At 42.8% G+C, this 12,614-nt stretch overlaps 1 protein-coding gene across 3 annotated transcripts in view; it reads left to right on the top strand.

Moving 5' to 3' along the window:
* Window positions 1-12,338, top strand: part of RASSF8 (Ras association domain family member 8) — a 98,393-nt gene extending 86,055 nt beyond the window's left edge. For all 3 annotated transcript variants that reach the window (XM_077337941.1, XM_077337942.1, XM_077337943.1), the window contains exons 3-5: window positions 735-1,621; window positions 4,336-4,480; window positions 5,380-12,338. In XM_077337941.1, coding sequence (XP_077194056.1) covers window positions 735-1,621; window positions 4,336-4,480; window positions 5,380-5,501 — 1,154 coding nt within the window. In that variant the 3' untranslated portion in view covers window positions 5,502-12,338. The remainder of the gene's footprint in view (window positions 1-734; window positions 1,622-4,335; window positions 4,481-5,379) is intronic.
* The last annotated feature ends 276 nt before the right edge of the window (window positions 12,339-12,614 follow it).

The raw sequence follows: 12,614 nt of genomic DNA, 5'->3' as shown, positions 1-12,614 counted from the left end.
GGTCAGGGAAGTTGTCAAACATCTAGTGCAGGAATTCCTAACCAGGGTTCTAAGGATCTCTGGAGGACTGCAGGAGCTTTGGAGGGGGTCCGTGGCCTTTCCCCTACTAATGAACTCAGCCACGAGCTAGGGAAATGGCCACTTCCATTGCTCCCCCTTCCGAGTGTGAGTGTCTGTGCCTGGGAGGGGCAGAGCCTGCACACCTAAACTGCCTCCTGTCTCTCAGAGGGCTCAGTGGATAGGCCATGAGTTTCAAAATCAAAGGGGGGTTTGGACTTTCATCTCAGCTCCTGCCCTTCTTTGTGACCTACATGAGTCAAAGTCATCTTAGAAGTAGTAAAGTAGGGGGAGGGAGAAAAAGGAAGGCAAAGGTTTCAGTGGTGATGTAACTTCTGGGGGAGGCATGGCCAGCTGAAGTAACTTCTAGGGCTCTCTAAAGACTGAAAAAATTATTTCAGGGGCTCCTCCATGATCAAAAAGTTGAAAAAGGCTGATCTGTTTGCAGGTAAGCTTTCATAGCAATGTGCTGTGACAATCTGCAAATTTAAACAACTGCACATAATTCACATAAACATAGGAAATATTCCAAATATGGGCTACATTATTAATCCATGGTTTGACAGATTGTCCCACTTCCTTGGCTGTTGTGGAGCTGTCTCTTTAGCCAATTGCTCCCTCTGTCGGGTTGTATTAGATATTGCAAGCAGTTTCAACCCCTGATTTTTCTCTTTTAGGTCGTACAGGAAGGTACACCTTGATAGAAAAATGGAGGGATACTGAGAGGCACCTAGCACCTCATGAAAACCCCATCATTTCCTTGAACAAATGGGGGCAATATGCTAGTGATGTGCAGTTAGTCTTAAGGCGCACAGGACCATCTTTCAGTGAGAGGCCAACTTCAGACAGCGTTGCTCGAATACCTGAAAGAACTTTGTATCGGCAAAGTTTACCCCCCCTGGCCAAGCTACGGCCCCAAAATGACAAGGCAATAAAAAGAAGAGAGCCAAAGAGGAAATCTTTGACTTTCACTGGTGGGGCAAAAGGATTAATGGACATCTTTGGCAAAAATAAGGAGTCAGAGTTCAAACAGAAAGTTCTCAACTGCAAGACGACCATTGAGGAGTTGAAGAAGCTGATCCACCTTCAAACAGAGAAGCTTCAGTCAATTGAGAAGCAGCTGGACTCTAACAATGCTGCCATCCAGTACTGGGAACAAAGGTACAGTTACAGCCTGGAAGATGAAATTGTCAAACTGGAGCAGAAGATCAAAAGGAATGAGGTAGAAATTGAGGAGGAGGAATTCTGGGAAAATGAGCTTCAGATTGAGCAGGAGAATGAGAAGCAATTGAAAGAACAGCTCCAGGAGATCCAGCAAAGAATCGTGGACTGTGAGAGCAAGCTGAAGGAATACGTCGCCCAGATTCACAGCATGGAAAGCGGCCTGGAGGCAGAAAAGTTGCACCGGGAAGTGCAGGAGTCCAAAGTCAATGAGGAAGAAGTCCAAGAGAAGATCGACAAAGTCAAAGGAGAGATTGATATTCAGGGGCAGCAAAGCCTCCGGCTGGAAAATGGCATTAAAGCTGTGGAAAGGTCTCTGGGCCAGGCTGCCAAACGGTTGCAGGTAAGTGTGTCATCGTGCAGTTTAATTTTGGAAGCTTTCCCTAGTTTGAACAAGTCTGTATTCTACAAATGCCCTGGGGAGGGGTTGACTCATAACGATCCGTATGGTTTCCTTCCCTTCGAAAAAAAAATGAAATGTTATACGCTTTGTCGGTGCTGTTTTGAGGACATGAGCTCCATTTCTGTGTGGGGTTTACGCATATTTCTCTTCGGTTCTTTGCATGCCTCTCTCAGGAATCCCTTCCTGTCTTCTAATTTTTCCTACTGTGATGATTCAGCGGCATGGGAGTGACAAAGTTGTCGCTGCTGTTGCTATTTTCTGTTGGGCCTTTTAAAGCTGAGAGAGTTACCTAAAGCTTGAGACCGTGGCAGCCTAAGATCATGGGGGCCTCCCTTCTTTCCTCTCAAAGGTTCCTTATATGAGGCTGGGCAGATGCACATAGTCTACAGCCAGTTCCTATAGGCCAGAATGAAGATGGCTGGGGGTACGGGGGATGGGGCTTTGTTTATGAATCTGTTTATGAATGTTTTTATTAAACTGCCCTGAGCCCACTTGCAGAGAGGGACGATCTATGAAACACATAATTAATAATTAAATAACTAATAGATATAGGATTGCCTCTTAGATGCCTTATCCGTCCTATGTTCCCTTTCTGGGATTGGCGGCCCGTTCCTAGTGTTCCCTTTCCTCTGTCTCTTATACAGATACCCCCGGTTTATCAGTATTAAGTTATGACCCCAAATGCATCAGAGGTCTTTTAATCATATCCTGAAGGTATCTCAAGGGAAATATCCCAACTCCCTTTAAAAGTTCACATGTATGTAAGATCACAGAAAAAGCTCTGAGTAGAAAGGGAACAAAATTCTATCACGGAAAATTGGTCCAGGAGTTCTTTCTACCATTTTCTGATCCACAAAGGATGTTCTCAGTAAAAAGGCTAAATGCCATTGTTGCTTGCCACTTAGGCAGCCAGCTAATATGGTGGTCTTGATAAGGATGAATATCCAAAACAACCCAAGATCCATCTTGTAATGGTTAGGAGCACATACTTCTAATCTGGCGAGCTGGTTTGATTCCCCGCTCTTCCACATGCAGCCAGCTGGCCTCACCACAGCACTGATAAAGCTGTTCTGACTGAGCAGTGATATCAGGGCTCTCTCAGCCTCACCTACCTCACAGGGTGTCTGTTGTAGGAAGGGGAAGGTGATTATAAGCTGCTTAGAGACTCCTTCTGGTAGAGAAAAACAACATATAAGAACCAACTCTTCTTCTCCTACAAGGATCGTTAACTGAACCTGATTCAAATTTTACTTTAGGGTCTAATCTTTCTTTAAATCACCCTTTAACCTGGCTTAATACATTCTGAGTTGAGGGCTTAATTATCCCTTTTCCTTGGAACTGTGATTAATAGCCCTTTGGATAGTTGGATCAGGCATTAGATTTTCCTGGCAGTACAGAATAATTAAATCTATTTTTCTTAATTGTTTAGAGGATTTGTCTATACTGTCTATTTAGGCAAATATTCTAAATTAGCAAAATTTACTTGATTTTGCTTATTGTTCAATGTGCGGAGTTGGAAAGGGGAGTCATTCCAGTCAGTAATGCCTTTGAGGCGGTCTCAAACCACTGCAATTGCTCAGAATATCTCACTCTAATTTCTAGAGATGTATCAGCTCCTCCTGAAAGACACTGAAGATGGTTTGACTGGAGGAGAGGACCACACATCTTCCCCTCCACCAAAACCATCTCTTCTGCTTTGCTTAGAATGAGCAACTACTAAAGAAGAATTTAAAAATTACAAAAACAATAAGATATAGACCAAAAATATGATAAAACCAATAAAACTGGATTGCACTAGAAGAGAAGAATTAAATAAAAGCATTATAATATACCGTGAACAATGCAGAGGGGAAAGTACTTAAAATATTTCAAACAACTTAGACTACAAACCTCTGACTGATATAAAAGTGCCCTCTTGTTTCATGCCCGGTTTGCCACTTTGCTGTATCATACCCCGCCATGTATACAGAATTTCCAGCACGTGATTGTCAACACCAGCCAGACAGACACACTGACAGACAGTTTATTCAGTCTTTTGACCCATATAGAAAGTTTAATAAGAAAATACAAAGTATTGGATAATCGAATTTAAAATACAATAGCAGTTAAAATTAGATACAGTAAAATCAGATATTTATCTCAACATTCAAAATGTCTCCCTTTAAACACCTACAGCAGCTCACAATGAAGTTAAAATTTCTTGAACTCTGCTACCCTTCAGTTAATTGTACAACTCTTAATTCTGATAGAGATCTACAAGAATTTGCCTTCCGTTTGAGTAATAGTTGGGTCCTTATCCCTTAGCAATAGTTTTGCCATTTTACCACTGTTATATGTGGTTATGGGTATTAAGTTGGTGTAACGTGATAACAAGGGTAAAATTAAACTATTCCTAATGCTATGATATAGAGGGAAAAATAATAAAATGTGTGATATTGATTCGAGCAGGTCCACACCAGTGAGCGTGTCTGTATATAGGAGGATCTGTTAAGAGGGGGTAGCAAGTTCAGAATACTGAAACCTGGCAGGGATTTTGCAAACCTGTGTTTTCTTCTGTTGTTCCTGTTTAAAATGAAGCAACATGAGCTCTTGGTAGTGGTGGTGGTGGTGGTGGTTTTAAGTGAACAAGTTTGTTTGGTCACCTTTCTTCTCAGGACAGAGAACAGGAACTCGAGCAGCTGACCAAAGAGTTACGGCAAGTGAATCTCCAACAATTTATCCAGCAAACGGGAACCAAGGTCACTGTGCTGCCAGCAGAACCTTGTGAACTGGAGGCTTCACACACAGAGCTTGAGAGAGGTATGCCCTGGGAATTCCTTGGTGGACAAACACCTTCTTTCTCTGATCTTTTCCCTGGGGAATTCAGGCCAAGAAGGATTAACTTAAATTACTTTAAGAGTCTAAAAAGATCTCTCATCTTTCCAAAATATCTCCCCAAATAAAATCATTTACCACCACCACAATAAAGGGCTATAAAGAAAATGATACAATATTTAGATACATAAAGGCCAGTGGGCAGTTAATATGGAAAGTATATGGCAGTGCCCCCATGAAGGTTTGAATGTGGCACTGATGCAGGGGTAGTCAACCTGTAGTCCTCCAGGTGTTCATGGACTACAATTCCCATGATTTGCTGGAAGGGGCTCATGGGAATTGTAGTCCATGAACATCTGGAGGACCACAGGTTGACTACCCCTGTTCTAAAGCACTGGGAGGTTGCAGTTTTGACTCAGTCATACAGGGCACAATGGATGGGGGGAGAATGGTACAATAGCTCTATCATGCAACAGCGGTCAGAATTTGAATTCGTATTCATGGAAGGTGTTCATACTACCATGAGTGTCTTGGAAATAACTGAAATAAATGAAGTGAAATAAATGAAAGATCTCTGCCCCATGGAATTTAGAATCTGAATTTAGGCATTGAAAGGTGATACAGCAGGATGGGGAAAGAAGGAAGAAGCCAAGATAATATGCACAGCTTTTTAATCTACATTTTGCAATACTGTTACATCCTCTGCCCTAGCAAAGCTTTTAGAATGAACAGAATGGCGCACACATGAGATTCAACAATATAATTCCATTGAAACAAGCAGCACAGAAACTTGCTTCTCTTGTGTGTTTACTGTGTGTAACATTCTTAGGCTTCACTAAAGAAAGGAATAATTTCTTGCTAACAAATCTCCTTTCCCCCCCCAGAAGTACCCTTTCAGTCCGGAAGCCTGAAGCGCCCCGGTTCGTCAAGGCAGCTTCCCAGCAATCTTCGGATCCTGCAGAATCCACTGTCATCTGGTTTTAACCCAGAGGGCATTTATGTATAACACTATATACCTCTTCTGGAGAGGACCTATGAAGTTCCCATGGACCTCCCGTTGCTTCTGTTCTCCTAGTGACACATGGAGAGATTGGGGGAGAGGGGGGGAAGAAAAGCTTTCCTTTCACAAGCCACCCAATTTTTGGTGTGTTTATTTTTAATCAGACTTACAGCAGGCTTCCAATCCTGGCCCATGCACTGAACAAATGAAGATGATAAAGAACTAAAGGAACCATGGAGGTGTGCTTGTTTGGCAGGGTTGCAAAAGCCGCCGAACCGCAATCATGCCAATAACCTCCACTTTCATTGTTGCCATTTCTGATGCATTTAGAGAAGTATTATCCCTTAGCTGGTGTAAAAAACTGATAACAAGGGCAAGAATCTGTCCAGGACGAATGAATTAGGGTTTAATTTATTCCATTGAACCAGTGGATGTGTGTGGATGTCTAAGGCTTTTCTCCTGCTCTTCTTGGCAAAGAGTGACGCTGATGGTCTTGCCCAATCCAGGACTGCTGTCTGAAGACCATGCCTCCTGATGATCTGGCCTTCTCTGTCCGTCCATTCAGAGAGGGAACTTGGGGCCACATTGAACTCCATCCGATTGCAAGTTCCCCCACTGCCACTCCGCATTGCTGGCTGCCACTGGCAGGCGGGGATAGAGAAACGCACACTCTGAACATACTGCAACATGGGTTGCGTGATCTGATGCACTGTGGGGAAATGGGGAGAAGACAGGACAAGGTTGGCCATTTCCTAGCCAGCAGTCTTGTGTTGGGCTTAATGTTTAGTTCTGCTTTAATGTCATAATTTTCAGTCTGAAAAGTGTGTGTGTGTGCGTGATTTTGAACATACATGAGTGAGTGTGAACACAGAGTGTTGCTGTGATTCACAACGGCGGGATGCCGTTGAGGGAGATGCTGAATCTCTTCTTATTGCTGTGAGGCCTCTGCTATTTTTAAGAACGTCAGAGAGAGCGCATCCAGTTCAACACTCTGTGTCACACAGTGGCCAAAACCCAGATGCCATCTGGAAATTCACCAGGAGGGCCAGAATTCCAGGAGGCCTCCCACCCTTGCCCCTCAAGCACCGAGAATACAGAGCAGCACTGCCCCAGGCAGAGCGGCTAATAGCCCTGATGGACCTCTGCTCCATATGTTTATCCAGTCTCCTGTTGAAGCTGCCTATGCCTGTAGCTGCCACCACTTCTTGTGGCAGTGAACTCCATGTGTTAATGACTCTTTGGATGAAGAAGGACTTCCATTTATCTGTTCTAATTTCATCAGATGCCCACGAGTCCTTGTATTGTGAGAAAGGGAGAGAAGTGCTTTTTTCTCTCCTGCCTCTATCCCATATCCCTCAGCCGTTGTTTCTCCAAGCTTTTCTGCACTTTTTCCAATGCCAGAATGTCTTTTTTGAAGAGTGGTGACCAGGACTGTACACAGCATTCCAAACAAGGCTGCACCATAGATTTATACAGGGGCATTACGATAGTGGCTGATTATTTTTCAGTTCCCTCCTAATAACCCCCAGCATAGCATTTGCCTGTTTTTTTTTTATTGCAGTCGCATACTGTGTCGACATCTTCAGTGAGTTATCTGCCACGACTCCAAGATCTCTCTCCTGGTCAGTTACCACCAGCTCAGGCCCCATAAATATGGATTTATAGTTGGGATTTTGTTCTGTTGCCCATGGCATCATATAACCGTTACAGGATTTTTATAAGATTATATTATTTTCTAAGTATCACAGAATTTAATCTTCACTTTGTAGGGTTGTGTTCAGCATTTGAGGATCTTCTAGTCAGACGAGGTTTTAATACACAGAGTTTATATCTGAGATATTTTGACACAATAAGTATGCTTGCTGAGGAGCAGAAATGCTGCTGAGATCCCTTCGGTCAAGTGTCTTGCCAAAGGAAACTCACAGGGTTGTTGTTGTTTTTGTTAAAGGTTGTCTTCCTATTACTGTTACATTTTTCTAATGTAATATAATGCTGCCCTGCTCTGTTTGCAAGCCACCAGCCCTGCATCATGGTCTCCCAGAGGTTTGAAAACAAGGTCAGCTTCTGCCCTTTGTGGCAGGCAGTGAAAACAGATGATCAGACCCTCTGATAAGTGCAGGGAGGGTCCGTGATGCCTAGGGTCAAGGGTGGGCAGGATTGACCAAATGATTTGCTCACAGGACTAAACTGTATTGTGTGTGTGCGGTTGGTCTGAGAAAGAGAGAGAGAGAGAGAGAGAGAGAGAGAGTGTGTGTTCTGTAACAGTATGCAAGACTGTTTCTAAATCTGTGTTTTATAACAGGAAGGCTAAAGAAATTGATTCGTTTTAATAACAGAGCTCATTTGCCTATAAAGATGCTTTGTCACGAAATACAACCCAAAATAATTTATCACTAGGGAGAAAAAAATGATTGCATGCCAGCAAAGAGAGAAATGTGCATGTAAATCACTGTCCATGGCAGGTTTTGTTTTGGTTTTTGCATCTCTGGTGGTTGGGCTCCTGTGTAAAATAAGACGTTTCAAGATCACAAGTGATTTCAGTACATGCAGTATTATAAGCTCCTTCAGAATCCAGGCCTCCTGTTTCACATTTCATGTGCCTTCTACCATCAGATATGTGGAGGACTATCTGACTTCAGCAGGGAAACTCTGCATTAGAGGCAGAATTTAGAGTTAGTCCTATGAACGACTTTTGGTGCTGGATAGAAGAACTTGCAAATGACACAATGGTCAATCCCTCTAACAACTCACAACTCTTAACAGCTTTTAATGATCATATGCCAATACTAGAATAAGTACATGTTGTTTTGACTTGAAAATTGGGGGGCTCTTTTCCACTACACAGTGCATTATTTTATCCATTCCAAAAGCATAGCACAGACAGATGTCTTGCACTTAGGAAGGTGTCTAAACATCCCATTGTTCAGGGGGAGGAGCCTATTTATTTTAATGCTTGGTGCATTCCCTGCGAGATAGGGCATTTATGGGTGGATGAAGGAAGATATCCCTGTTATCTGATGCTAATTACACAATTCCCAGTATTGATCTCATAAAAATGGGGCTTAAATGCACGGTTGCACACTTATTTCATTTTGGCGTGCTTGAGTTTTCATGCTTGAGTCCATACGTTTAAATACATCCCACACCTGTTGTCCATTCTTAAGCCATTGCTTCTGTGCTTTGCAAGTTTGGGTTTTTGGACCAGGCAGTCTCCAGAAGTCAATATCTGAAATGTAAAATCTGTATATTTACAAAGCAGAGTACCTAAGAGTGGTATCTCTATAATCATTCACTTAAATACATAAAAGAGACCATATAGAATACCATTACTGAATTTGTTTCTTTGCATATGAAAATAGAAAGAAAGCTATTAAAATTTAAACTATTCATTCTATTCACAGTTGTATTCTACTGAGGTAAACAGAATTTGCAAAATACATGGAAATCCTCATTGTAGTTTAGACTTTGCAAGCATTCTCTCCGTGTTGCATTTCAAACACAGCTGTGAAAAAATAAGACATCAGTTCAAAGAGTTCATAGAGAATGATAAGATTTGTTCCTCTTTCTCTTCATAAGTGGATCAGTAAAATGGTTCACCAGTTGAACCGTTGTGTAGTCACATTTGGAAGACTCAGAATATTAACAGCAGTAGAGGAAAAACAGACATGAGATTGTATGTGAGTGCCAAATTATTTGAGCATATATTTACACCTTGGTTGACATGGCACATTTCCATTTTGTATATGCAAGTCCAGATTTGTATGCTGTAGCATGCCTATAGTGCACTGTTAAAAGTGCTACACTAGCACCTTCTCCCCCCCCCCCCAATACATACATCAATAAGCCAGTAAAATATTCTAGCCAATCTATTCCCTTGTTAGAAAATATATCCCTGTAACACTAAAACCAAATAAATGAAATGGGGCATTGTCTTTTACTTCACACGATCAATCAGGATTGACTTAATTGTGATGTAATTGTTTGGTGAAGGACTTAAAAAATTCTAGCCAATCTGTTCCCTTGTTACAAAAAATCCCTGTAATAGTAAAACCAAATAAATAAAATGGGACATCGTCTTTTATATCACATGATGATCAGTCAGGGTTGACTTAATTGTGATGCAATTCAGTGAAGTCTGGGCAGATTACCATAACCAGCTTCACCCATGGCCATGATGCAGAGCAGATTATGACCTAGCCAGAAGTGCTATTGTAGAGTTAATGTCTTGACAGAATATTCAGTATTATTGCAGTTAGTCTATTTCAATAGACTGTATGCACCATAGAACAATAAAATCTTTATTTTTTATGTAGAGACAGCAGGTAATTTTGTGTATAGTAAGGCTGTTGCTTTTTTTTTATAATCAAGATGGCTCTACCCATCTGAGTTCCTAAATTTGAAGCCTGCATCTTTTGCCAGTTTCTCAAAGAGGCCAAAGGAATACAAACAGCTTGTATATGCTCTGAAAACGCTCCAATGCAAACATCTGTTCTCTTGAAATTGCATTTAGTTCATGCATGTGCATGCATACAGATGCCTGTATTTTGCCTTGCAAGTAAGTCCCATTGATGTAAGTTCATACTTATTTTTTTTTGGCCATTGGTTGAAAACAGATGGGCTAGAAGACATTCTGCTGTACATCCAGTTTGTCCCATGGCCCACCTTTTCATAGTGTCTCTAGTCTTTATTAGATTGGCTGCAAGGGAGGGAGAGAGAAGCTGGCCAGACACAGCATTTCCTAGTCTCAGACCTCAGGTATTTGAGGAAGGATAGGAGAATATTCTGACATGGGGATGTGACTCCTCCTCTTGCTACTGCCACATTTCTTGAAGGAAGGATGTTACATGAGGAAGACCATTGCCCCCAAAGTACTTCACTCTTTATGTGCTTGAGAACACTGGATTTGAAAATATGGATTGTGATGGAGAAGCTAGTATTCTTACAAAAGAATACAGTGGACATTCTGCACTTGGCAACATCTAGGGCCCTGACTGGCAATCACAGCAGTGAAGGTCATAGAAACCCAGCCCCAGTCATGCCCCAGAACATCTAAAACAGTGGTCCCCCCCCCAGTCCAGGGACTGGTACCGGTCCATAGATCAGTCGGCACTGGGCCACGGCTCCTCCTCATCCTCCTCCCTGGCTACTGTCTTGCGGGCTATCCTGCCACTTTGCCACCGGCTCACCCTTGGTTCTCTCCAGCGACCACCATGGCTGGGGCTCCCCATCGGCATGGCACTGCGCAGCTGCTGCTGGCAGTGCTCCCCAGCGGGAAATCAGGGGCGCCAGTAGGAAAGCAAGTGGAGCAGGGGCTCAGGCGGCGGTGACATCCCTCGGCAAAAGACTACCCCCCCCCCGGGCCTCAGTAAAATTGTCAAGCGTTGACTGGTCCCAGGAGATAAAAAGGTTGGGGGCCACTGTTCTAAAACACATGTAGGGGGTTTTGTAGCATGTAAATCTAGCTCTGATACTAGATACTAGGCTTCTGCCTGGAGTGAGTGTTGCCTTTTAGCACACTCCCTCAATTTTGTAAACCACCTGTTGGGATGTCATCCTAGCAAAGTGTCAGTGGATCTCTAGCAAAAATGCAACTGAGTTCTTACATGCCCCAGGCATGCAGGCATAAGATGTATGTGTCCTTTGTCCTTACCTTTTCATGACAGACAGGTCTGTCTTACAGCAGTCAGCATTCACTTGTGTGAGCCTAGTTCTTACTAAAGGCAATGGGCTGGATCCAGCAGAGCTCCCAAAGGTGCAAGAATCCAGCCCATCATCTACAGTAGACAATGACAATGTGAATCAGCCTTGAGAGTTTTATATACATACATATTTGTACTTGCACAAATATTTTTAAAGAAACAAGGGTGCTATTCCAAGGCACATCAGGACCTGCAAATACATCCAGATAAGATGTCTGAGAAATGTTATTTGAAATAGACTTGAGAGAAAAAGACTGAGGAACTGTTGACCATTGTTCATCACGGTCCTTTCTGAGGGTCCAGCTAGATGTGGTGGGATCCCCTGGGAAGCCCCCACCATTTAAAAATCATTTTAAAATGCTGAGTGCCTGATCCTGGTTGGATCCTCAACATGTTGGGCTGAGGCGCTCTTCTCCCCAACCCCAGCACCGTTTCAAGTGCCAGATTGCCCACATATGCACAGAACTGTTTTTGCACTTGCATAGGTACTTGGGGGGCGGGAGTAGAGTGTCTCAGCCCACCACGCTGCGGGCCCAATGAAGATCAGGTTCTTGGGGAATTTCTGAATCCCTTTTAAATGGCAGCACAGGGATTCCTTCATGTCTTGCTTGGCCCTGAGGTACTTTCTGTTGTCCTTTTGGTTTGCATATAATCCAAGTACAGCTGAAGCTCACAAGACAACACAAATATCTTTGAACTTGGCCTATGAGAAGCTTTAGTCTGGTTCAACAGTTCATCACTTGTGGGCACAATGTGACATATTTCTAGGGCAGTAGGGAGCTCTCTGGAAGGATACAGATGCCCAGTGTGCATTACTGAGTGAATTGGGCCTTAATTACAGTATGTAAATAACCTAACTCTATTCAAATTTATTTTCCATTATTGAATAGTTTCACGCTGTATTTTTTAACAAAGTGTCAAAAGTGTTACTTTTATATCCTAGCTTTCTCTTTCTTTTTTAGGCATTGATTCATGCACATGTATTCTTATTTGTTACAGTATTCTGATGTTTTGGATGAAGGCCATCCATTGTATGGAGATGACAAAACAAACCATTCTGTCAGTTTATTTATTCAGTATTTTTGCTGCTTTTCTTTTTTTTTTTTTAAATAAAGTTTCCATTGCCAATACAGTATGACCAAAAGCCATCGTTCTGTCATTATTCTCTGTGTGAAGAAAAGGGTGGATGCTACGCTGTATGTGCCACAAAACAGGGTTATGTCAATCGAAGCCTTTGCACTGGGGTGGCAGAGTGGCTGAAAGGCTGTGCTACAGGCCAGGTTCCCCCTTGGAAGCAAGAAAGATCAGCTAGGCAGAGGTGTGGCAGCCCACGGCCAGAGACCCTGGAGAGCAGCTGCCAGTCTGAGAATACAGTAAGGTAAAGGTAAAGATATCCCCTGTGCAAGCACCGGGTCATATC

The sequence above is a fragment of the Paroedura picta genome, chromosome 5 (genome assembly GCF_049243985.1).
Source record: "Paroedura picta isolate Pp20150507F chromosome 5, Ppicta_v3.0, whole genome shotgun sequence".
Classification (NCBI taxonomy): Eukaryota; Metazoa; Chordata; class Lepidosauria; order Squamata; family Gekkonidae; genus Paroedura; species Paroedura picta.
This window is presented reverse-complemented; position numbering and strand designations above follow the sequence as displayed.